The sequence below is a fragment of the Sinocyclocheilus rhinocerous genome, unplaced genomic scaffold (genome assembly GCF_001515625.1).
Source record: "Sinocyclocheilus rhinocerous isolate Xijiao unplaced genomic scaffold, SAMN03320098_v1.1 scaffold174, whole genome shotgun sequence".
Lineage (NCBI taxonomy): Eukaryota > Metazoa > Chordata > Actinopteri > Cypriniformes > Cyprinidae > Sinocyclocheilus > Sinocyclocheilus rhinocerous.
Window position 1 is genome coordinate 706,572 of NW_015646289.1, and position 24,304 is coordinate 730,875.

Below are 24,304 nucleotides of genomic sequence, written 5' to 3' on the forward strand. Positions count from 1 at the left end.
GGCAAACAACTTTTTCTCGTTTAAAAAAAAAAAAAAAAAAAAGTGTACTGACACAAAAGTAGACGCTCTGTTGAGCTTGTGCATGATATCTTATCTCTGATTCATAAAAATGTCCTCTTGACAACTGGGAGTAGTTTGAACCATAATTTATCTTGTTCAGTAGTGCTGTGTTTAATGTTTTGTCACAGTAAACAAGCAATAGAGCAAACTCAATAAATTGATCGTCATTTATCTATGTTGACTTAAGAGTAGTGGTCGACCGATATATCGCCAAGGCCGATATATCGGCCGATATTTGGCATTTTTCAAATATCGGCATCAGCCGATAAGATTTTCTGCTTGGCCGATGTGTTCGAGGCGGGACTTATATTTTGACGGCGCACCAGACTTTTATTTTGACGGCGCTGAGAGCGGCAGCGCCTGAGCACACAGTGCTCACATTCTCTCTCTTGTTTACTGTCGTGGTTAACAGTTCTGTCTAATACGGATAGAAGTCTGTTTAATAATCAGATAGAACAGTTAAACAAAGGAATTAATGTATACAAAAAGTATTCTAACGATTGCTTTTATATTATAATTTACATTATAATACTTTCTCGTTTGCCGTCAGCATTATAATCAGATAGAACTGTTAAACAAAGGAATTAAAATTAAATTAAATAAAAGTATTATAATGACTGCTTTTATATTATTAGTAATAAATTAGTAGCATTCAGCAAATACGCATTTATATCATTTAAACAAATCTTTGAATGACTAATGAACATTTAATTTCACAAACCTTGCGAACTTAGTCGAATCCAGCTGTGAGATCTTGTGAAGTGTGCATTTTTATCCAGCATGATCGCGTGTTCTCTGTGTGACGGTCGGTTCGTGTGAATTGAATGCTTTAAACTTTAAACTCGTGATTTTAAATTATGCTGTGCTTTATGCATTTGCTCACTGTCATATTCATGTCTTTTTCACTGTGTGCTGTATGTAAAATGAGTGTTACCCTGGCTTTATTTGAAAAAATATGATTCTCAATGCACACAAACTTCCCAGAATACTGAGTGCCCTGTTGGTTACAGTGTTTACTTCCTTTTTAATTATATTTTTATTAAATATTTATTTATTTGTGAAAAATACTTTGTCATCTAAAGTATAAGTATGTGCTGTCAAAAAAACAATATCGGTCGACCACTACTTAAGAGTAAGTGTAATTATCTTACTTGTCATAACATTCACTTTAATTCTCCTTAGAGATGCTGGAGGCAGTGAAAAGCTGTGTTGTATACAATACTTTTCAAAAGTTTGGGGTCAGTAAGATTTATATCAGATATAAAGAAATTAATTAAATTCATATTTGTGCATAATATATAAAGAAATTGATACCTTTATTCAGCAAGGTTAAAGACATGCATAATGTTATTAAAAAAATTCAAATAAATGCTGTCCTTCAGACTTTATTCATCAAAGAATCCTGAAAAGCACATCACAGAATGATTTCTGAAGGATTATGTGACACTGAAGATAAGTAATGATGCTAAAAATTCAGCTTTGCATCACAGGAACAAATTTCAAATAAATATATACAAAAATTAAACAGTCCTTTTACATTGTAAATAATATTTGATGTGATTTCTGTTTGTAGTGTATTTTTGATCAAATAAATGCAGTCTTAGCATAAGACATTCCTTTCAAAAATATGAAATAATCATGGCAACCCCACACTTTTGAATTGCAGTATGTGTTTATTAATGATATTATAGAGTGCTCACACAGAAGCTACTACTGAACAGCACCTGAGCTACAGTATTTGTTTAGTTTAGCTAGTTACCCCCCAAACTTCCCAACAGGTATTTAGAGTTTAAATTATTTTGCTGTCCTTAAATGTTTCTGTGCATGTATATTTATGTGTGTGTGTGACCGTGGGTTTGTGTACACATCCTCAGGAGGGTGTTTGAGTGTGTATTGGCAGATGCTAAATGTCTCTCTGGGGTTAAGAGGTCACCCCCCTCCCTCCACATTGAACATCTGTACACTGCCCTTTCTTACCCTGCACCTGGTCTTCCAGATTCACTGTTATAGCAGCATGCTGACGAGGACTTTTACTCCAGCTACAGGGATCATGCCTCTAGAGAAGAAGAGGCATTCATCTTGTGGCCCCAGACAGCCATACATAGTGTTACAAAACAAAAGTACCCTTAAACAGAAGTTAACAATGTCCAGACCTATTTCCAGCACACCTATAGAGCTAATGAGAGACAGCAACTAAACTTTACTTCACCTTAGCACTGCAGAATCACCTTTATAATTATATTCTGCAAACTTGGAAGAAACAGAATGTAGGAGAGAGTGGGGTAAGATGTGTGGGGGTGGTAAATTGCGTCACCCCCTTAATCTAGAAAGGGAAATTTTGGAAGTTTCCATAGTTTTCATGTCCGAGTAAGTGTTATATGTGGCAGGTAAAGTTAAATTTGTTAAGTTCTAAAAGTATATATGATACTTGTTGCTGAACTGCCAGTGTATAAATCAATTAAATGATTCAAACATGAATATTAAATAAAATGCAAATATCATAACCCGGAATGCAGGAAATATTCTATTCAAAATACTGAAAATCTTCAAAATCGGATCATGTTTATCGTGTTTTCCTATGAAAGCCCTTAAAAAAAATGCTTTGGTAAATCATAATTAAGACAAAAAAATGTGTATTTATAATATAAAAAAGTCAAAATTGGCATGTCTAAATTATCAGATAAAAAGTCTAAATTATGACATAGTTATAATTATGAGATAAAAAGGTCAATTATCTACCAAAGCATGTTTGTTTATTGTATATACTTGCATATTATTTCAGTTAATCTGAATATGTATTATTATCATTACATAATGCATGTAATATGTATCTCATGTCTCAATTATTTTATCCTTGCCTAGGGGTTATTTAAAGGGATAGTTCACCCAAAAATAAAAATGATGTCCTCATTTACTCACCCCCCATGTCGTTATGAAAAACTAAAAATAAATAAAAATAAACCAAAATTATTTCCAATCTTTTTCAAGTAAGATAAGATAAATATATCGCAGACTCTAAACTGCAACTTCCTACTTTATTAACTTTCTCAAGTGTTAAATTAAGTGGGAAATGCAAGTCCAAAAATGCTTATAATAGCTGGATCTGCGCCCGCGCCCTCACTCACAACTCTCTCAAGCATTGTTCACTCCGTCAGAGTCTCGCAGCGATCATTTTCATAACAGGGACGCTAAACATTCTTGCAAACTGTCTAAACTGAATTATACATGGCATGCAGGCATTCATATGAGGAGTTTAACAGCAAATTAGTCATTCAAAGAACAAATTTTATTTTTGAACATGAAATATCATGATAATTTTTGCGTTTCCCTTGTCAGGAATGTCGTATCCTGTCAGCAAAAACCTGTCCATGGGCTTTTTTGATTGCTTTCAGTTTAAGTGCCAGATGTGTTGCCAGATATTGATGCTAAAACAAACTAAAAACTAAAAATAAATAAAAATAAACCAAAATTATTTCCAATCTTTTTCAAGTAAGATAAGATAAATATATCGCTGACTCTAAACTGCAACTTAATACTTTATTAACTTTCTAAAGTGTTAAATTAAGTGGAAAAGACAAGTCCAAAAACGGTTATAATAGCTGGATCTGCGCCCGCGCCCTCACTCACAACTCTCTCAAGCATTGTTCACTCCGTCAGAGTCTCGCAGCGATCATTTTCATAACAGGGACGCTAAACATTCTTGCAAACTGTCTAAACTGAATTATACATGGCATGCAGGCATTCATATGAGGAGTTTAACAGCAAATTAGTCATTCAAAGAACAAATTTTATTTTTGAACATGAAAATTTTACCGAGGTCCGGACCTCGGTGGCCTCATAGCTGGTTACGGGCCTGATAGTAAGTACCATGGTACTTTGCATTTTTGTTGAGTTTTTTTTTTTTTACTCAATATTTTTACATTAACCTTGTCATTAAATCTTGTTTTCTAAAAAAAAATAAAAAATAAAAAATAAAAAAAATACATTTTATGTTTAAAACAAGAAAAATTTGCTGCTAACATGGTCAAAAAATAAACTTCAAATAGAAAACAAGACAAGAAAAACAGATTTTTCTTACCCCATTGACACATATTTGTTCTTGGTTTAAGAAAAAACTCACTTAATATTCAATGAGTACATGATGACAGAATTTTCATTTTGGGGTATATCTTGATTTAAGAATGTTCAGATATTTGTACTGAAAAATAAGACAAAAACACTGAGAAAATCACTTTTTTTGCAGTGCAGTAAGCATGTGAGTCTCTTCGTAGGCCTGATTCATGTATTCCTTTAGCCCATCTGCTCGTACTGATCAGACGCCTGACAGCAATAGACAGGGGATCGGGCCGTGGAGCTCGCTCTCAGGCAACTGTCATGGATCAACAAGCATGAGATGGGCAGGCTGAGAAAATGGAAATGGTTTTGGTTGCTGGTGGGAAGAAAACTTGGATTGGGAGGTTCATCTTTATTGCATTACTCCGTGTTTCATGGGAAAACATTATTAGGCGCATGTTTGATGCTTCTTGTCTGGCCTCCTCCCCGCTTTCTTTCAGTTTTCCTCTGATAGACAAGAGTAATAAATGTAACATGATAGAGAGATTTGTTTTCTTTTTGCTTTAAAATTACATGCCAGACGTTTCCCGAGCACCACAGGTTACCTCATACAAAGCAGCCCTGAAGTGAAGAGCCTCGCACCGCAGTTGTGTACGTGTACAAAGTGTTTCACGGTAAAAAAAAGTCAAACAGAGCCGGTGCTTCCTGTAGATTCATGCACCGAATTCAAGCTGCATTAAGGATTACACTGAGCCAAACAACGTCAATTAATGCTGCTTCATGAGGTACGAAAACACAGCATCCAGCAACGCCGGCGCAGCTCAAAACGAGAAGACAGGAGTTTCCTGTCTGACAAGCGTCTTAACAAGCTGGGTGGTTGAGTGTTTTAGGGGCTTCCTGCCGCCTCAGAACGTCTGCATGTGAATTTGGAAGGAAAGAATAACAACACAATCAGCTTTGGCAGGCTGTCATCACCGAGAGCGTCCTTTCGTCCCTGATTTGATGTTTATTCTGATTGCACTTCACCCTCACAGTGCCGTTATTGCGTTCGCATTTCCTGCATCGCTTAACACAGTTTTTGACATTGCCGATTGATAATTGATTGACAGCCTGATAAAAGGGTTTTTCGATCATTTTTCCCCAGGAGCTCCAAACCATCACAGCCAGTCCACCCTGCGGCCGCCCATCCCTCCACCGCACAACCACCAGACGCTGTCGCATCACCAGTCCTCTGCCAACTCGCTCAATCGCAACACACTGAGCGGCCGCCGCAACCCCATCCACGCCCCTCCGTCCGCCCCGGGCGAAGGACCCACCACACCCGAGTCAGTGCAGCTGCAGGACAGCTGGGTGCTCAACAGCAGCGTCCCGTTGGAGACCAGGTCAGTGACCACTTTTTGCACACAACACATCTGGAGTGCGTTTCCCAAAAGCAACCATGGTCGCAAGTTCAGTCGTTACCAATAGAATGTAACAGAACTGGTGAGCAAAATTGGCTAACGATGCTTTTGGGAAAAGCAGCCCTGTATAATTAAGAAATTAACAATGAGTAGCTTACATTTTAGACACAATATGAGACACAATAAGTATTTTCGTTTATCATTTTGCCTCAGCACTCCTGAAACACTGTTTCTAGTCAGTTTGGAGAACCGAATCTAACTGTCGTATAAATGGAAATAAATGACAGTTTTGCATTCAGGAAACTTCACTGTCACACAGTGAAAAACACAGTGGTTAGAGACACATTTCTCACAGAAAGGAGCATTCTAATAGCAGGTTATATCCTAATTCTGACAAAACAATCTATTTGTGCCCCCCAGGGAGCAAGATTATTGAGTGCAATGTGACAGAAATTGTGTCTCAATCCAAAGAGTTGTTTTTATTAAAATTCTAGGAGTGTTATTAGTTGGGTGGAAGCAGTTTAGATATTTTGACAGGTCTAGTCATATAATTTTTTTTTTACCTATTTCTGCATTTAATTCTGTAATTTTCTAAAATTGCAGAAGTAAATAAATAGGTAAAAATGTGTCGTTTTTAAATGTAAAAACTAATTTGAAAACAGTGCCTAGTTCTGCATTTATTTCCATAATTATATACTATAGTATTACAATATAAACAAAAGTTTTTGTTTGTTTGTTTGTTTGAAAGAAGTCTCTTCTGTATGTTCTCCAAAGCTGCTTTTATTTGATAGATAAGGCAGTAAAAAAATGTCATTTTCTCCTGTGATGCAAAGCAGAATTTTCAGCAGCCATTACTTCAGTCTCCAGTCTCACATGATCCTTCAGAAATCATTGTAATATGCTGGTTTGCTACTCAAGAAACATTTTTTTATTATAAATGTAGAAAACAACTTTTTTATATTATAAATGTATTTAGTAATTATAAATGTGTCCTTGCTGAGTTCTTTTCTTGAACTTTTGAACGGTAAGTGTATAGTAGGGTAGGCTATTTCTCTCTATTTCTGTGCTTGCAAATATGTAGTACGCTCAATAAATTGTGAAACAAACATACACTAGTGTGTGCGTACAGATCACACATGCACACTGTATTATGCATGCAGGGCTTTTAGAGTATTAGCATTCATAGTTCCCTCAAATACTAATGCTCTGTCTCTCATGCGTACACATTCACTCACCCCTGTGCCTCAGCTTTCTCATTCACAGTCTCTCTCTCTTTCTTTCTCTGTATGTTTCTCCTGCTGGGCAGAGGGTCACCTCCTCTGTTCCCAGATCAGAGAAGCAGCATACTCACATGCACTATTCATGAGGCAGGGCTGCATGTTTAATTCACCAGGACAGGTCTCAGGCCTGTTGGAACTGCAGGTTCCTGACTGGCTGTAATTAAGGCTGTCCTGTATGTCAGCATGGGCCATGCAGCTCTCAGACATGAGTACTTTGGGACTGCTGTGTACAGGATTGGAGAGTGACAAGGTTTTGCTCAGTTCAGGGTCACCCTGTGACGCACACATACACTGACAATATGCCTGTAACCTCCGGGCATACACTGACATTGTGTTTGATTGGCTTCTTTGTGCTGCTGATTATGTGGACACGCCCATCGGCATCTTCCTCATCAGAATTTACCCAGAAGATGTTTTGTGTGGTCTGTGTCAGGGCTTTTCAATCTTTACAGATCCAGAGGCCTCCCCCCAGCCAGACCCTGAGCCATAATAGGGACTCCCAGTATTAAAATGCTAATTTTCTATGTAACGCTTTATAATAACGTTCATTAAGAACATTAAACTTATTATAAAATGCAAATAGATCTTTATTTAGAAATTGGTTAATAAACATGCCATCCAAAATTCAGCTCTTTATGCTTTATTTATTTTCTGCATGGACCCCCTGGAATGCCCTCAGGGCCCCCTGAAGGTTGAAAACCCTGTGAGTTTCCAGTGGGAAAAATGATAAACAGCTACAATGTACAATAGAATGTAATATCAGAGCAGAAAACCTAGCGTTATGTTTTGTTCATGATCTTGCCATTGTTTATAATGTTTAGAATTAAGATGTTTGTAAATGCAATTTATTAAGCTTCATTATTTCAAATAGTTTATGCTCATATGCTAATAAATACAATTTGTGCCATATTTAATTAGTCATTCTCACATTTGACTGGATTTTAATTTGAATTAACGCTACACCTCAAAGCATATTTCATTATTTACACATTCACACACACACTAACCTTTTTTTTTTTTGGATGTTAAAGAAATCTCTTATGCTCTTTTCAGCAGATTAGAATGATTTCTGAAGGATCGTGTGACACTGAAGACTGGAGTAATGATGCTGAAAATTCAGCTTTGTCATCACAGGAATAAATTACATTTTAAAATATATTGCAATAGAAAACAGCCTTAAGTTGTAATAATATTTCAAAATATTACTGTAATTTTGATACATAGATGCAAGTCTTGATGAGCATAAGACTTTCAAAAACATCAAAATCTAAATTATTCCAAACTTGAGTCTGTATTCATGTGTATGTATGTATCTACAGGTGCATCTCAATAAATTAGAATGTCGTGGAAAAGTTAATTTATTTCAGTAATTCAACTCAAATTGTGAAACTCGTGTATTAAATAAATTCAATGCACACAGACTGAAGTAGTTTAAGTCTTTGGTTCTTTTAATTGTGATGATTTTGGCTCACATTTAACAAAAACCCACCAACTCACTATCTCAACAAATTAGAATACTCCATAAGACCAATAAAAAAAAACATTTTTAATGAATTGTTGGCCTTCTGGAAAGTATGCTCATTTACTGTACATGTACTCAATCAGGAAACCGGCCCAAACTCTGGCCCCTCTCCCCGTTCCCCTGCTAGCAGGCCCCGCCCCTCTCACTGCAGCTTTTTAATTGGGGTTCTGTCAATGCAGATGGGCCACCTGTCACACACGCACGTGTAATTCACAAACTCATTTCCAATATATTCACATTCATTAACTGCATTACTCATCACATTTGCGGAGGCTCTGAAGTGTGACGAGCATGCGTGATATAGAGAACTGACGAGTGCAGATTGGACCACCAGCAGGCCACCCAGGATCTGTGCTGGCATTGACCAGCATCACACACACCATTCCTGGGCAACAGGCGGGTTTGTGGGCCTTCTCAGTGGAATCCTGCAAGTGCCTGATCACTTCACTATATGGTCACAAGTGTTAACCTCAGAGACAGTGATCCACAAGCTCTTTTACATGTCATTATGTGCTAAAGAAATAGTTCACCCCAAAATTAAAGCACTGTAATTTTTTACCCACCATCATGTTGTGTAAAAAAAAAAAAGCAGCATATGGGCATTGGAGTGACATAATTTAATTGTTTAAATAATGGTAAAATTTGACTTTTGAAATATCCCTTTAAAATACTCTAGAAGTGGATTAGAGTCCAGGTGAAATAAATAAATACATTATTATTATATATTATTATTGTTATTATTATATATTCTTATATGGTCATTATTTTGCCCCATTATTTTTTTTTACGAAAAAAAATGTAAATAAAATTGTGAGAATAGCTATATTAAATAAGTTATATTTTCAGAATATTTTTTTTTCCCACAAGATTTAAGGCATTTTGTCCTGAGAATAAACTCAATAAATAATGGGGAAAAATATATTAAAGTTAATGTCACCATATTCCTAGAATAAACATTAAACTATGAAATTAACATTTTGTATTACTAGATTAAAATTCAATTTTGAGTTTAAACTTGTTTTCATATTACATATTATATTAGTGTTGTGTTTGTATGTTGTCCCCAGAGATTTTTTGAGAGATTTGGCCCCTCTTTTGTAAAATAATAATGCATAAAATGCTCAGTTTCTCAGTAATTTTAAGGTACAGTAGCTGCAGTAGCAAAAGCAGTCTGTTTAATTCTGATGCCCCATTTATGCTGTTTATTACCTTAATTTTATCTCTGGAGGTTTGCGGTCCAGTTTTCGCCCTAAATTGCTGGGTACATTTCAATTACTTTCATTGAAAAGAAATCTCTTCCAGTCATTGTATTTTTATTTTTTTTGCAAACAACTGTCAGGGTAAACACCCCTTGATAGGTGGAAAATGGTCATGTGAATCTAAATTAAGATGTGTTTTTGGTGCAATAAACCTTGACAGTTGTTATAAGCTGACTTCAGGGGGAAAATAATGATCCTTATAAGAATATAAAAGGCAATTTGATATGAAAGCAAATATGTAATAATAAAAAAAAAATTGCTGCCATATTATGCTTAAAAAGGGAATCCCGCACATTAAGTAGCCGAATAGATCAGAGATGTGTTCAGCTGTGTAAATAGCACAGAATGTCACATGGACAGACAGGTCCTCAGTGTGGAGAGATGGAGGCTCAAGAAGTCTGTGTCTGCAGAGGCTCATCTCCTCCTGCCTGTGGGTCACACAGCACTAAGCCAACACACTAAACTTAATAGGCCTATTTTTATTTTTGTATCAACAGCAACAGAGAGAGCATTTTCACACACTGCCTGCCTCTCCCTCTACAGGAGAAAAACACTGACCAAATCCACATCTGCAGTTTTATAAACCAAAGAGAGAAAGTTGGGAGGAAAATCTCCAGCCTTGTAATGCAACAGCAGCCTCCTGTGACGCCACGCTTATGAGAGTTTCAGGGGAAGCTTTTGGTCTGCACTTTTCTAGTTACTTTTTCATGGACAAATAAGTTCATTTGTGAGTGGTGCACTGTGCAGTGTATAGTCAGTTGGGAGCTGGGAATGACATGAGTTCCCATAGGATGAATGGATCACTTCTCTTCACTTCGTGTTTTTCTTTATCTCCTGTTATTTCTTTCTTTTTTTTAATGGCCTGGCTTTCACTTTTTCCAAATTGATTATTGTTTATTTTCAAAGGGCTTTTTCATTCAAATAAATGCAGACAGTCTGTGCATTTGTTTTAAAAGCTTCTAATATTTTGCAGGTATATTGCTGAACTATGAATTAATTATGAATTATATTAAATATGAATTAATTTGGTTCTTTAATTATTTAAGTTAGTACTTTACATTTATTTTAATTATTATTTATTTGTAACTTTAACTAATATATTAAACATACATTTTATTAAACATACTGTTTTCTGTTTTTTTGTTCGTTTTGTTTTGTAAATGCATTGCTCCATGTCTAACTCTGAATCCATTGTGATTTTATTTCAAACCTAGTAGGCTTTAATGTAAAGTGTGTAAATTGTGTTTGTAGTGTCTCTGACCCGTGTAGTGGTTAAAAACCCGAAGAGATCCAGTTTACATGTGCAACAGTTAGTTTATCTGATGAATTTGTGCCGTTTGTTTATATCAACATGCAAATGTATGACATGTATATATTTCAAACAATGAACAACTCAATTTAACATTCATCTCTCACATCATTGATTATAACTTTTTGTCTAAAATGACCCCTGCTATAGAAGGCGTATGGGAATATAATCTCTCTGTGTGGCCATCCGGATGGTCTTGTGACTGAGAAAGAGTGAGTATGGCATTTAAAAGCAAAGAATATTTTTCGTTCTTCTTGGAATTGGAGGTCATGCCTGTTTCTCTTTAGGTGGATGACTTTTAAAGGGGTTTAGATTGATTACCCTGAATATTCCACCTACAGATTAACACCCTGAGCCATTTAGACAGGAACACACAACTCACTCACTCGCTCTGTGTGTGTGTGTGTGTGTGTGTGTGTGTGTATGTCCTCTATGTAAATTCTGTTATTTTATAGGTCAGGCCTTTCCTGCTAAAGTAGTAAAGCAAACCTTTCTCTGAGAGGTGCCTGCACAGCTGCCAGTACCGCAAGATTGATTGCCAAAGTATGCAGTTGTCAGACAGGTAGAGGGAGAGGAGAGAGACAAGCTGGGGGGAAAGGGGGAGGAATCCGAAAGATTGCTTCGGCTGGGAAGGAGTGAGAGGGAGATATCGGAAAACAAGGAGGAGGGTGGAATCAGTTTTCGGCAGCATAAATGACTGAAGATGGCCCGGTCCATGGAAGGCTTATTTCCAATCATGGAGTGAGGCCTCTTCACCAGCTGATGCCTGCTTCAATTTTGTTCTCATCTCAGGACGCCGCGAGCTGCTCTCTTCTCCTTCCATACAGACTCGTGCACACTCAAATTAGATTCCAAAGCAGGTCGCAATATCACAATTGAGCCAAAGAAGAGGGCTTTCACATGCACGGCGTGGGGGATGTTTTTGGAGGTGTGTGTTGTGGTTACAGCCTGGCTGGTGTTTGTTTTTGTGTGTGTTTGCAGCAGGGTCCTGTGTCAACTTCTTAAAGTGCCGTTTGAGTCCGTGTGCCACGAGAGAATTTGATTTGTCTGTTTGTGCAGATATCAGAGATTCAATTTGACTTGTGCGATATGCTGTGCACACGTTCACAGGTCCGTGAACTCCTTGAACCAGATTGCCTCTGCGGTTATTTGATGTTGCAGCATCCATTCTGCATCATTTCACCTCTAATTGGCAATTTGGTAATTTTTGACCTCAGAAGATGATTCTTGTGAATGTTTAAAGGGGTCATATGATGCTTTTTTAAAGATCATTATTTTGTGTATTTGATATAACAGAATATGTTGACATGCTTTAATGTTCAAAAAACACATTATTTTTCAAATACTGTACATTATTGTAGGTCCTTTATGCCCCGCCTCTCTCAAACGCTTCGTTTTCTACAAAGTCCCTCCTTCCGACAAGCGCAGTCTGCTCTGATTGGCCAGCTGACCCAGTGCATTGTGATTGGCCAAACAACGCAAGCACTCGTTGGAAAATGTAACGCCCCTTACCATAATCGCGAGCTTCATCTTTCAAAATAAATGTAAAGACAGAGCCCGAAAGGGAAACAGAGTCGCGTGACAGACACAGTAATGATGCAGTACACAAGGAAAACTTGAAATCGCATCATATGACCCCTTTAATTATAGCGCTTTATTTCAGCACAACCACTTCATGTACAGACTCTACTCGTATATTTTTAGTATTTCAGTATTTTTAGTATTAGTATTTAATTTGACTAGATGCAGTGATACAAGACATTGTGGTAGATGTGTTTAAGTTTATTCAAAGATTAACGTGAAAATCTCTCGATGACTTAAAACGTCCAGTTTCACATACTTCTGACTACTAAGGGAAGGGACTAAATGTGCTAAAGCTAGCAGTAACACATTAGGTGCATTTAAAGAATAATTTGTAAACTTGTTTCATTTCAAATCTTACTGACAATAAATATGTGGTCAAAATTAGCAAATTAGCAAAATTTCAGCAAAATTTCACAGGCAGAAAAGGTCCTGTAATGTATATTCCACTGAACGCGAGTTGAGGTTGAGAACCCAAGTGTAGTTTTATAATAAATGTGAATCAGATACAGATCAACCAAAATCAAAACCGTGACATGGACTGGAATAGACTCGACTTGACTTGACTTGACCTGACTTGAACATTAACAGACTAGACACAACTCACCAATAGCGAAGTGAAGTGAAGTGAAGTGACATGTGGCCAAGTATGGTGACCCATACTCTGAATTAGTGCTCTGCATTTATCCCATCCAAAGTGCACACACACAGCAGTGAACACACACACACCCAGAGCAGTGGGCAGCCATTTTTTGCTGCGGCGCCCGGGGAGCAGTTGGGGGTTCGGTGCCTTGCTCAAGGGCACCTCAGTTGTGGTATTGAAGGTGGGAGAGAGCGCTGTACATTCACTCCCCCCACCTACAATCCCTGCCGGTACGAGACTCGAACCCGCAACCTTTGGGTTACGAGTCCGACTCTCTAACCATTAGGCCACGACTTCCCCTTTTTTTTTTATGCGTACAGAAATGTAGCGAGTATGTAGCGAGTTACAACAACAAAGCTAGACAAGAGACAAAGGAAACATGAGCGCTTTCTGTACGCAAGGACTAAAGACTAAGAGTAATCAATACAATGAACCAATCACAAGTCAGAACTGAAATTCACCTGACAAGACAATGTACCATTGAAAACACGATGCATGAAGCCAAGGAATCACATGACAAGATCATGCGAGGGGCTCAGAGAGTCACATGACAAAACAGTAGTCATTATTATGACAAACTTAAAAATATAAGAAATGAAAACCTGAATATAAACAAAACCTATAACACACAGCTGGGTTCACTGTTTATTTTCAGTAGTGTAGTGAGGTATGAAGCCAAATCCTTTGAATTTCAAACCGATGCAGTTCTCTGATGGTCAGCGCAGGGAGTCTAGGTGAAATCTGCATTTGGGAATTTTATTGCCTTCACGTGGTTCCAGTTTGGGTGGATCCCTATTCAAATCACTGGATTTCACCTGTGAAAATACAGACAGTAAATTTGAAAGCACCTTAATGATGCCACTGTATTATTTGCATACTGAATTATGATTGGTCTTTATTGCACATTTTGTGGCAAGTTCTACTTTTGTCCTTCATGAAAATGCAGTTTGCATAGTTTACTTTTTTTATTTTTTCTCAGAAAAAGAGGCAAGGAGAATTGTTGTGCAATTTTAGGTTATAAATGCAGCTTTTAAGGGAGAATAAAAGTAGGAAAATTGTCCTAAAAGAAAATTGTTTGAATTCCCGAGCTCAGGCTGAGAAGTGAACAATGCAAATCTCTGCTTCTCTTTGCCTCTTTTCTTTCTTTCCCTCTATTCTCCCCCCTCCCTCTTTCTCGTTCTCTCTCAGACTTCATCAGTGGTTGCCAAGGTATCTGTGTGGGGCAGATTTAAATTCTCAGCTGCGCTCCGAGGCCAATTTGTTATCCTAACGGGAGCCAATCAGAATACAGGTGCCCGTAGCTCGCTGAAGATTTATGGGCCCTCTCTCTGCTCGTGCCGCATGCAGATCAAATTCTGGATATGGTGCAGCAATCCCAGCAAATATAATTAGAAAAGTTTTTGGAGACCTTTGTTTTGGTGTTTAGACTACCCATCGCCCAATAGTTGGATTGCAGGAGGAGAATGTGGAGAGAAGCAAAGTTTAACAAAACTGAACAAAGTGTGATTCAGGTCAGGGAGAAACTTGTCTCAGTGAACTGTCTGTTCTCATGCTGGGTGTTTTGGGATGTGGGTGTTCCAAAAAAGAAAAAGCAGTTAAAAAAGTATTTTACTCCTATTACAGCATACACATAGAGGTATTTCATGACCGCGGTCACTTACCTGTCTTGATAGGCGCTGATGTTGGTTATTTAAAGTGGAAAAGTGATGTATATAATGAGGGTGTCAATCAAGAGGTGTGTGGGCAGTGAGTGTGAGATCAGACAGTTAAATGAGGGATAGATCTGGAAATGGAAAGTTAAAAATGAATAAATAAACACTGGAGTCTGACACTAACTACATGTTTGGTGATGAGGGGTCTTCTGGGGCTGTCACAACTAATGAGTGGCAGGGGCTGTTTTCAGCAATGCATATTTAACAGGGCTGAGTGACACACACACACACACACACACATATAAAGTGAGAACACACACCTGTCTGACTGAGACATGGTCATTAATCAGCTCTTGCCCACGACACATACAATGACCTCAACAATGACTTCATCAGCGCCTGCAGAGAACTTACAGAAAGTACCTGAGCTTATCTCCTTTCTTTGTTTCATTCTCTTCTCTTCTCTTCTCTTCTCTTCTCTTCATCATCTCCTGGCCTCGCCTCATGTCATCTCATCTCATCTTCTCTAGTTCATTTATTTCATATTCTCTTCTTGTATCCTTTGTCCTCTTTAGTCTCCTCGCTTTGGTTCATCTCTTCTTGTCTCATCTCCTCTCATATCAGCTCATTTCATCACTTGTCTCGTCATTGTTTCTCTTCTCATTTCTTTGCCTCTCCTCACTGACCCATGTTGTCTTGACTCCTCTATTGTCTCTTTAGGTCTCATTGTTTCCCTTCGTCTCATTGTGTATAATTTTATGTCCTCTTCTCTCATCTGATATCCTCTAGTTCATTAAGTCCATTTCCTCTTCTCTTGTCCTATCTCCTATGTCCTTACCTCTTGGTTCCTCTCATTTCTTTATTTTATCTCATCTTGTCTCATCTCTTCTGGCCTCACATCATCTTGTCTCATCTATTTCTTTGCCTCTCCTCACTGACCCATGTCGTCTTGACTCCTCTATTGTCTCTTTAGGTCTCATTGTTTCCCTTCGTCTCATTGTGTATAATTTTATGTCCTCTTCTCTCATCTGATATCCTCTAGTTCATTAAGTCCATTTCCTCTTCTCTTGTCCTATCTCCTATGTCCTTACCTCTTGGTTCCTCTCATTTCTTTATTTTATCTCATCTTGTCTCATCTCTTCTGGCCTCACATCATCTTGTCTCATCTCATCTCCTCCCAGCTCTTTTCCTCTTGTCTTGACACCTCTCCTGTCTTCCTCTGCTCTCCTCATCTTATATCATCAGGTCTCATCTCAACTCATCTCAAGCTTTTTTCTCCTCATCTGATCTTTTCTATTCCAGTGCCTTTGTTTCGTCTTTGTTTTCTCTTGTCCTGTTTCCAATGTCCTCATCTCGTCTTCTCACATTTCCTTATTTCCTTGCTTATTTCCTCCTATGTCATCTCCTAAGTTGTCTTCTTTCCACATTTTCCATCATTCCTTGTCTCCTCTCAGCTCTTCTCCTCTTGTCATATCACCCCCTTTATCTCCTCTTGTCTCATTTCTTGTCTCTTCATCTGGCTTCATATTGTTTTGTCTCCTCTCAATTCGTTTCCTCTCCTTGTCTCCTCTCCTTCTCTTGTTGTTCTGTCTTTCTGTGCTCCTCTCACTTCCTGTCTCCCAGTAAATAAGTCATGTTCTTCCTTCAGATCATTATGTCCCTGGTTTCTCAGTCCCCGTGGACTTTGAAAAGTGCAAAACTGCCATTATCTTCAGACTGTCCTCTGCATAACCCCACCCTGTCAGCACTCCTTTTTTGGGCTCAATCTGGCCTCTCTTTATTTCCTGTCCGCCCCCTGGTCTGGCCTCATTTCTCTCTCTCTCTCTCTCTCACGTCTCCCATCATCTCAGTTGGCTTCAACTCTTCCCCCAGCTTCCCTCCCAAACAATGCTCGACATAAATCACTGTCAATTAAGCACGCCGTGTAAATCGAGCATTTTAATTTCATTTCACAATTAAGCCACTCCATCCGCATTCGGCTTCCCCTTACCATCCCGAGATGAAATGAGCTTTCAATAGAGATTCAGCCAATAGCTATGAGTTACACTTCAACTCGAGCGCACGCGCTTCCAAAATGACCTTAATTAATTTCCCTCCGTCACCCCTGTCAGCTGGCAAATTAGTGGCTGCAACCTTCTGTGTGGGTAAAAATGATTTGGCATTTAAGTGACTGACTTGACCTTGCGAGTCGCCCGACTTCAGACAGTGGCGGAATGACACGGAGGCGGCCCGCAGGAAGCGAAGCTGTATTTTTAGACGTGCACTTCGGCTGCCTTCCTGTCACTCTGCTGCTCATTGCAGGCCTGATTACTGCCTACCTGTAACCTGCTAGCTTCCCTTTACAGTTTGTGCACGGTCGCACCTGACAGGAAGGTACGAAGGGAGACGACGCGGGTTCCGATAAAGGCATGAAGCTGGAGGTGGAGGTATCGCCTGTGGCATCACACCATCAATTGGGGAAGTGAGAAGGGCGGAAAGAATATTACAGAGAGCGAATGTGAATACGAAGAAATGCGAGATTCCACTTTTTTCCGCTGTTGACCGAGCTTCCTGGTTCATGCACACAATTATTCAAGCTCTGCATGTGTTTGTGCACTACTGTGTGTATGTGTTATACATGTGTGTGTGAGTCAGTGAGGCCTAAGGCAGTGTAGATGTCACCCTCAGCTGGGGAAAAACAGCTTTGTTATGTAAAGCCACCATGTGGAATCCTCCATGTGGCCTCCATTCATTAAACTGCTGCATTATTATAATTTATTACCATTCATTACGTTTAACAACCTGCTCTCACTCTCTCTGTCTCTCCCTTAGTGGCTTTTGAGAAGGACAGACCTCTATCTTTTTCTTTTGTATTTCTTCTGAGGTTTATTTTCTCTATAGGCTTGTGGCGAGAGACAAATGTGGTGGTTATGGAGTCATGCCTTAGAGAAGTGTGTGTGTTTTTTTAAGGCATCAGATATTCTTAATAGGACAAATTAAATGTGAGAACTAAAGGGGTGTCTTTGCTGTGAGTGCTGGTATACAATCTACCAATACTGGTATTTTTCACTGTTTGTTTAACTCCATTTGTCTGTGTTTGTGTATTTCAGACATATTGTAAATCTGTATATTAGTGGTGGAGATTTTTACTCATTTCACCTGTAGGTGGCGACACGTGACTGTGTTTATGAGTGAAGTAATTGACGCATATATGCAAGTGATTTCTTCAAAAACACTGATTCCTTAGGAAGGAAACAAGTGACTGTCTTCGAATGAGTCATTGAATCATTTACTCAACTTCCATCAAAAGCATTGATTCATTCAGGAACAAAACAAGTGACTGTCTTTGAGTGATTAATTTAATAATATTTATCTTAAATTAAAACATTGGCTGAAATAGTAAGCATATTCTGCTAGTATGCTATTCTAAATATACCCACTATCTTTATGAGTGAGTCATGAAATCATTGATTGTCTAACTCATTCAAAACAGATTCAGAATGAAACAAGTGACTTTATAAATGAGTCATTGAATCATGTAGTCAACTGATTCATTTTAGCCTGCTGATTCATTCAGGAACTAAATGAGTGGCTGCCTCTATGAGGTAGTCTTTGAATCATTTACGTAAATGATTCATTCAAAAACACTTATTCACAAACCAAAAAGTGACTAGTTATGAGTTAGTAATTGAATTATTCATTCAACCAATTTTTTTTTAAACACTGGTATATTCAGCAATGAATCTAATGCCTTAGTGAATTAGGAAAGGCATACTACCATAACACTCTTTCTATTTCTTTGTTTAGAACTTAAATTTTAGACACAATGCCACTAGTTTTCTCTATAATGTGTAATATGTATTGTAATACTGTCAATATTCTGTAGTAGTATCTGGTCATGTTCTCTTGTGTAAATGTACAGAATTTAAGAGTGCACTGTATGTGCACTGTAGGTTAAAACTTAAAAAATCCCTCGGTGATGGGTTCGTTAGGCACTGACCCCAGTAGTCCCATCAGGCCAGATTCCAGGGGGGTTCAGTCTGTCCATCCATGGGTGAGTGTGAGATGTATGGGGATAGGCCGATAAGAGATGGGGGTAATGGAAGGGCTGGAGCACGACGGAACAAAAATCAGCTCTGGAAATGGAATCCGCCGCTGGAACGTGTCCAGAGATATTGGAAGGCATCTTGTGGAAAGAGGCTATTAAAGATCACAGGAGTGAGCAGCCTGTGGCCGTTTCCCTTGTAGGTTAGAGGTATGAGGGACGGATGTATCTGGGGGGTAGGCTGTGGGGGCCGGTCCAGAGACAAGCCTCTAAGGCAGATACCTGACCGCAGAAAAGCTCTCAGCCTCTCGATTTGGTCTTAATAGAGAACGGGACCTGATAGAACATGACAAACCCCACGACCCTACGCTAATCACAACAGCAACGTGACCGCAGCTAATCCATTTTACACTACATCTCTTTTTAAAACTGCATCCGTGCTGCTGGCGCGACCGGGCTTTGTGTGAGACTAAAGTCCTCATTTGCAGGGCAGGAAACACCAGCATGGGGCTCAGAGCAGTAATTAACTGCTAAATTATTTAAGTACAATGCTAAATTGTACAAGTTTCATCAATAATCTATTGTAGCATTAAGGCTATGTTAGCGAGTATCACCACTAATGAGAGCAGCACAGAAGAGAGACTGGAGAAATACCAGTGTGACACCAGAGAGACCGCTCTGACACTTACTTTCCGAGTGATATCATTTCTTAAAGGTAAAGCGTGTCATTTTTTTCCGGTGTTAAATATCAATAAATATTAATCCTGTCATCATTTACTCAACCTCCTGTCTGACTTACTTTCTTCCTACTGTGCACCGCAAAGAGAAAACTGACTTCTGATGCAGCTCTCGTTCTCACTTAAGCATATTCAAAGTTTTTATTAAAATACCTTTTTTAATGTATTTAATTATTTTTATCTACTTATTTTTTCCATGTTGTTGTGTGGCTTCAGTAGACTTTCTATATAGTTGACAAGTCATACAAACTGTTTGGTGCTTTTAAGAGGATTTTTGACTTTTTTTGTGTTTACTGTATGCATTCATTGTAAGAACAGTGTCTACTCTTTATATATTTTTATTTTTCACAGATAAATTGCATTCAGAACAACATAATGGTGCTTAATTTGGGGCGAACTGTCTGTTTAAAATACATTTCATTGTTTAACCTGCTACCTAGGTGTCACACAAATTCATTTTGTCACAAATTTTTGTTGTTGTCAGAGTTTTTGACAAATATATTTAAAATTTAGCAAATATTTTGTAATGTCATTATCAATTTTAGTCAGTTTTACTCTAATGCAACATTAATCTTTTAATGTCAAGAGACAACGATTTTTGTCAAGACAAACTTTGAAGGACGATTTCTATAGAATAGAAAAAAAAACATTTTAATCACAAGTACAATTAAATTATCTTTTATATTTATGTATATACAGAATCAATTACATATATATATATATATATATATATATATATATATATTCTCTATGATGGATTTTATTTAACGTTTGTATTAATTGTATTGTATGTATTTATTAAATGTTGAATCTATAGCCTGTAAAGCTGATATGGCAAAAAAACCTTTAATAAAACAACTAAATGGGCACAACTAAACTAAAATGGCAATTTTAGTCTACAAAAATATTATTTTAATTAAAAATGTGTCAAATTTGTAGCATTTTTCAAAAATGTACAACACATGGAAGTACAACAAGCAAAAACTGTTACACCTTTATTATACAGTACTATCTGTGGCAGCCCGGAGCACCCATAATGACATGAGATTCTATGAAAAAAACTGAGCTCATGAAATAATAGACTTCTACCGATAAATAAATAAATAGACAGACAGACCAAAAGAAAGAACGAACGAACAAACTTCTATTTGCTTCAACTTAGGGCAGTATCAGCTGTTTGTCCAAACAATGGGAGGCAAGGGTAGCAGGAGTGTTTTGGAAACAATTCTGTTTTAAATCTAGTCAGGGGTAAAAGTGATTCATGAGGCATTTGTTAGATCTTTCAGAATTGCACACCGTAGTGAAAAACATTCTGTGGAATCCTGCCAGACTGTTGTTACATGGCTCTGTGGTCTATGAACTGCATTTATGGTGTTTTTGGAAGCTTAACGCTGATTATCTCCGAGTGTGTTCTGTCTCACGGTAGTCTCTGTGCTGAGGCTGGATATTAACAAATCACATCCTGTTTGTCTGCGCCAAGAGTCCGTTTATGAGGCTGTAATGATTAATCTCACTGTGAAATACACAGCAATATCCTCCTGTCTAGAGTTTTTCTTTTCATCAGCTCGACGGAAATGACCCCGTACCAGAAAATCAAACCGCTGCGGATGGTCTCAGTGAAGTGTGTGTCTCTGTACAGTATGTGTTTGTTGTGCCTGAAAGGAGCGGAGGCTTTTGAATTATTGAGTGACTTTGTTGTGTAAGTGTCCCTCGGTGGGCCGGGACAGGCCTGCGGTGACGCGTGTTCGTGTGCCATATGTCCACTGCTCCACACTGAGGCGCTGCATACACTGTCCTTCACCCCCAACAAGCGCCTGCGACACTCAGCGGTCAACACAACACACATGTACCTCAGAGCTTAGAAAGGTGGGACGCAGTAAAGATATTTGATACCAGGGATGGATGTGACCTTCCACGTGTGCTTGAAATACTAAAAGCGCTATTTATCTTTCTCTTTTCTGCAGGCATTTCCTGTTTAAGACCTCTTCAGGGACCACGCCTCTCTTTAGCAGCTCATCGCCGGGTTACCCCCTGACGTCCGGCACAGTATATTCTCCTCCACCACGGCTCCTACCCAGAAACACCTTCTCCAGAAGCGCCTTCAAGCTGAAGAAGCCATCCAAGTACTGCAGCTGGAAATGTGCCGCCCTGTCGGCGATCGCTGCCGCCGCCCTGCTGGCCATTCTGCTGTCCTACTTCATCGGTAAAATACCTCATTCTTTCTTTTTTTTTGTCTGTAGCCTTTCAGTGAGCTTTTTATTGACTGTGATGTACATCTTCCATCTGTTAAGTCTCTCTTTTGGATCTCTTTTTATAATCGATTGAGAGACTCATTTAGGCATTATAATGAGCACTTATATCTGTACAAACACTGATTCGGTGATAGCAATAAGCAGATAATTGAATTCCACATAGAGATTAAGTAGGCTATTCATCATTAGTTTTATAGAGAAGCTTGCAAAGAGAATTCTGTAGTTGATCAAATATTTTAGAGCTGAAAATAACAAAAAAATTACAGTAACAGTTTGCTTAGTCTTTAAATATAATGCATTATAAAAGTATTTTAATGCATTAATTATGCTTTGTACTGCATCATATGATCTCAGGAATAATTGTACATTAAAACACATGAGAAACAACCAGGAATCTGCAAATATTATAATGCATTTTAAGTTCAGCACAGTTATTTATGAAAAGATATAAGACATTACAGTGTACATTATAATTACCTTTGTAATGCACTATGTATAAAAGCTTCAAGTGTTACCAAAGTGGCATTATGATACATACAGTCACAATTTTGAAATAATACAGTTACCTCAAAAAAATAGTGACAGCTACCATTTAATTTCTTTTCTACTCCATGGGCTTAGATGTTTCTTACATTTCCCAGAGTTCATTTGCAAAGGGTATTTATTTATTTAATTATAGATATGTATAAATCAAGCGGCAACCTTCCAGTCTCTCTCGTGAAACCAACACGGAAGGGACTTAAACTGCAATTCATCTACTGGCCGCTAGAGGCTGGCTCCAAAAGGGAGTCAGTCTCATAGACTCCCCATGTTAAAATGCCCAACTTTACAGCAGAAAAAAAATATGTTTACAGCCTGGTACAAAAAGTGGTTTTGGTCTATATAGCTAATTTTGCCCTTCATGACAACTGTGAGGGGGGTGAATTTTTTTATAACTCATCCATTTAAATTATATTAAGCCTTAAAGTTCTGCATAATTAAGGGCGTGGCCACTTGAGTGACAGGTGGATTGCCGCTGCTGTCACCACCGTCGAGCTTGGTGGGCGTGGTTTCAGCAACCAGCTCCCGCCTCTTTGCCCATTTTCGATGCCAAGATGGCGACGGCCGACTCCCACTTTGAGCTTCAAAAACGCTCTTCAGAAACCTACGGGTGAAGTCACGGACACTACGTCCATGTTTTTATACAGTCTATGGTATAAATGCTAGAATTGTAATGTGTTACAACAATTCCACAGCCGGGCTCTCGCTTATTAATCAAAGATGGAGCAAGACCTTCTTAACAGCTAGTTTATTTAAGAATTAATTGAATAAAGGTGGAATGAGTGAAACTCACTATTGAAGGTACTAATTGTAATCAGAGGACTGCTTTAATCAGAGGATTTTGTATTATTTTGTGTTACTAGTCCAGTTTAAAATTTCAGATTACTAATCATGTAAACTACATATACTCATGAATAATTATTTCAGTCTATTTACAACGTGCTCGTTTACTCTATCAATATCCATGTCAACCTAAAGACAATGTGGGCCTCTGATCGTGGAGGACACTTTAAATGCAAAGCACTGCCGTGAGTCTTTAACCCCACACTGCGCCCGTGAAGGACACGCTTGAGGGTGTTATTATTTTCAATAAGGCCTCTCTGGTTTCGTGTTTTGTGAGTTTATGCTAACGTCAGTTATCAGGTAATGGAGAAGCGGTGGCCTTCTCTTCGCACCTCACGGAGCATCGTAAAGGACCCCCAGTAAAGAACAGAAATGAGTCCTCGCTCTTCACACTGGATGAGTTTAATACTGAGGGTGTGAACAGCATGAGAACGCAAGAGAAAATGAGAAAAGGTACACTCTCAATGAACATCAGAGAGAAAGTGAGACAAGGATAGAGACACAAAGCCACATAGACAGACAAAAGCGGACACAGAGGTAGAGGTTGGCTTTCTGTGGCCTCTATTAGAAGCACACCTGGGCTGGGGAGTTTTGCTCTGGCAGGATGCCTCAGTCCCGTCTGTGTCTCTATTTAAGAGCCCCAAGCAAGGGGCAGATGTGTCACATGGACCCGCGGTGCCCCTCTTCACTCTGGGGACCCTGCTCAACAGATGGGGCAGTCAGCAAGTGCAGGAGTCAGCACAAACGCCCTTGTTCTTCCTGCCTGCATCGCTGTACGTGTATTCTACTACCCATCTGCCTTTCCCAAGTCCTTCAGTGCTCCACGCTCTTTTGTGCTGTCTGAAACTCAGCTCACAGATAAAACCACACAGATATCCACTTATTGAAGCTGGGGAAGGTTCAAAAAGTGTGTGGACACTGAAGTGATACTTGAAAGTGCCACTTAAAAAAAAATATATTATTATTATTATTTAAATTTAAATTGTAGTATATTTTAAAATGTAATTTATTCTTGTTGATTTTTTTTTCAGTAGTCAGTGTCACATGATTTGTGATATTTCTGATTCTGAATTTAATATGCTAAATTGCTGTCCAAGAAACATTTCTTATTATTATCAATCTTGAAAACAGTTGTGCTGCCTAATATAT

General features: G+C 38.5%; 1 protein-coding gene across 11 annotated transcripts in view; it reads left to right on the plus strand.

Annotated features, from left to right (window-relative positions):
• The window catches only part of LOC107707213 (teneurin-2-like), a 312,784-nt gene that overhangs the window by 216,014 nt on the left and 72,466 nt on the right, over positions 1 to 24,304 (plus strand). For all 11 annotated transcript variants that reach the window (XM_016511148.1, XM_016511146.1, XM_016511150.1 and 8 more), the window contains 2 exons: positions 5,258 to 5,495; positions 21,485 to 21,723. In XM_016511148.1, coding sequence (XP_016366634.1) covers positions 5,258 to 5,495; positions 21,485 to 21,723 — 477 coding nt within the window. The remainder of the gene's footprint in view (positions 1 to 5,257; positions 5,496 to 21,484; positions 21,724 to 24,304) is intronic.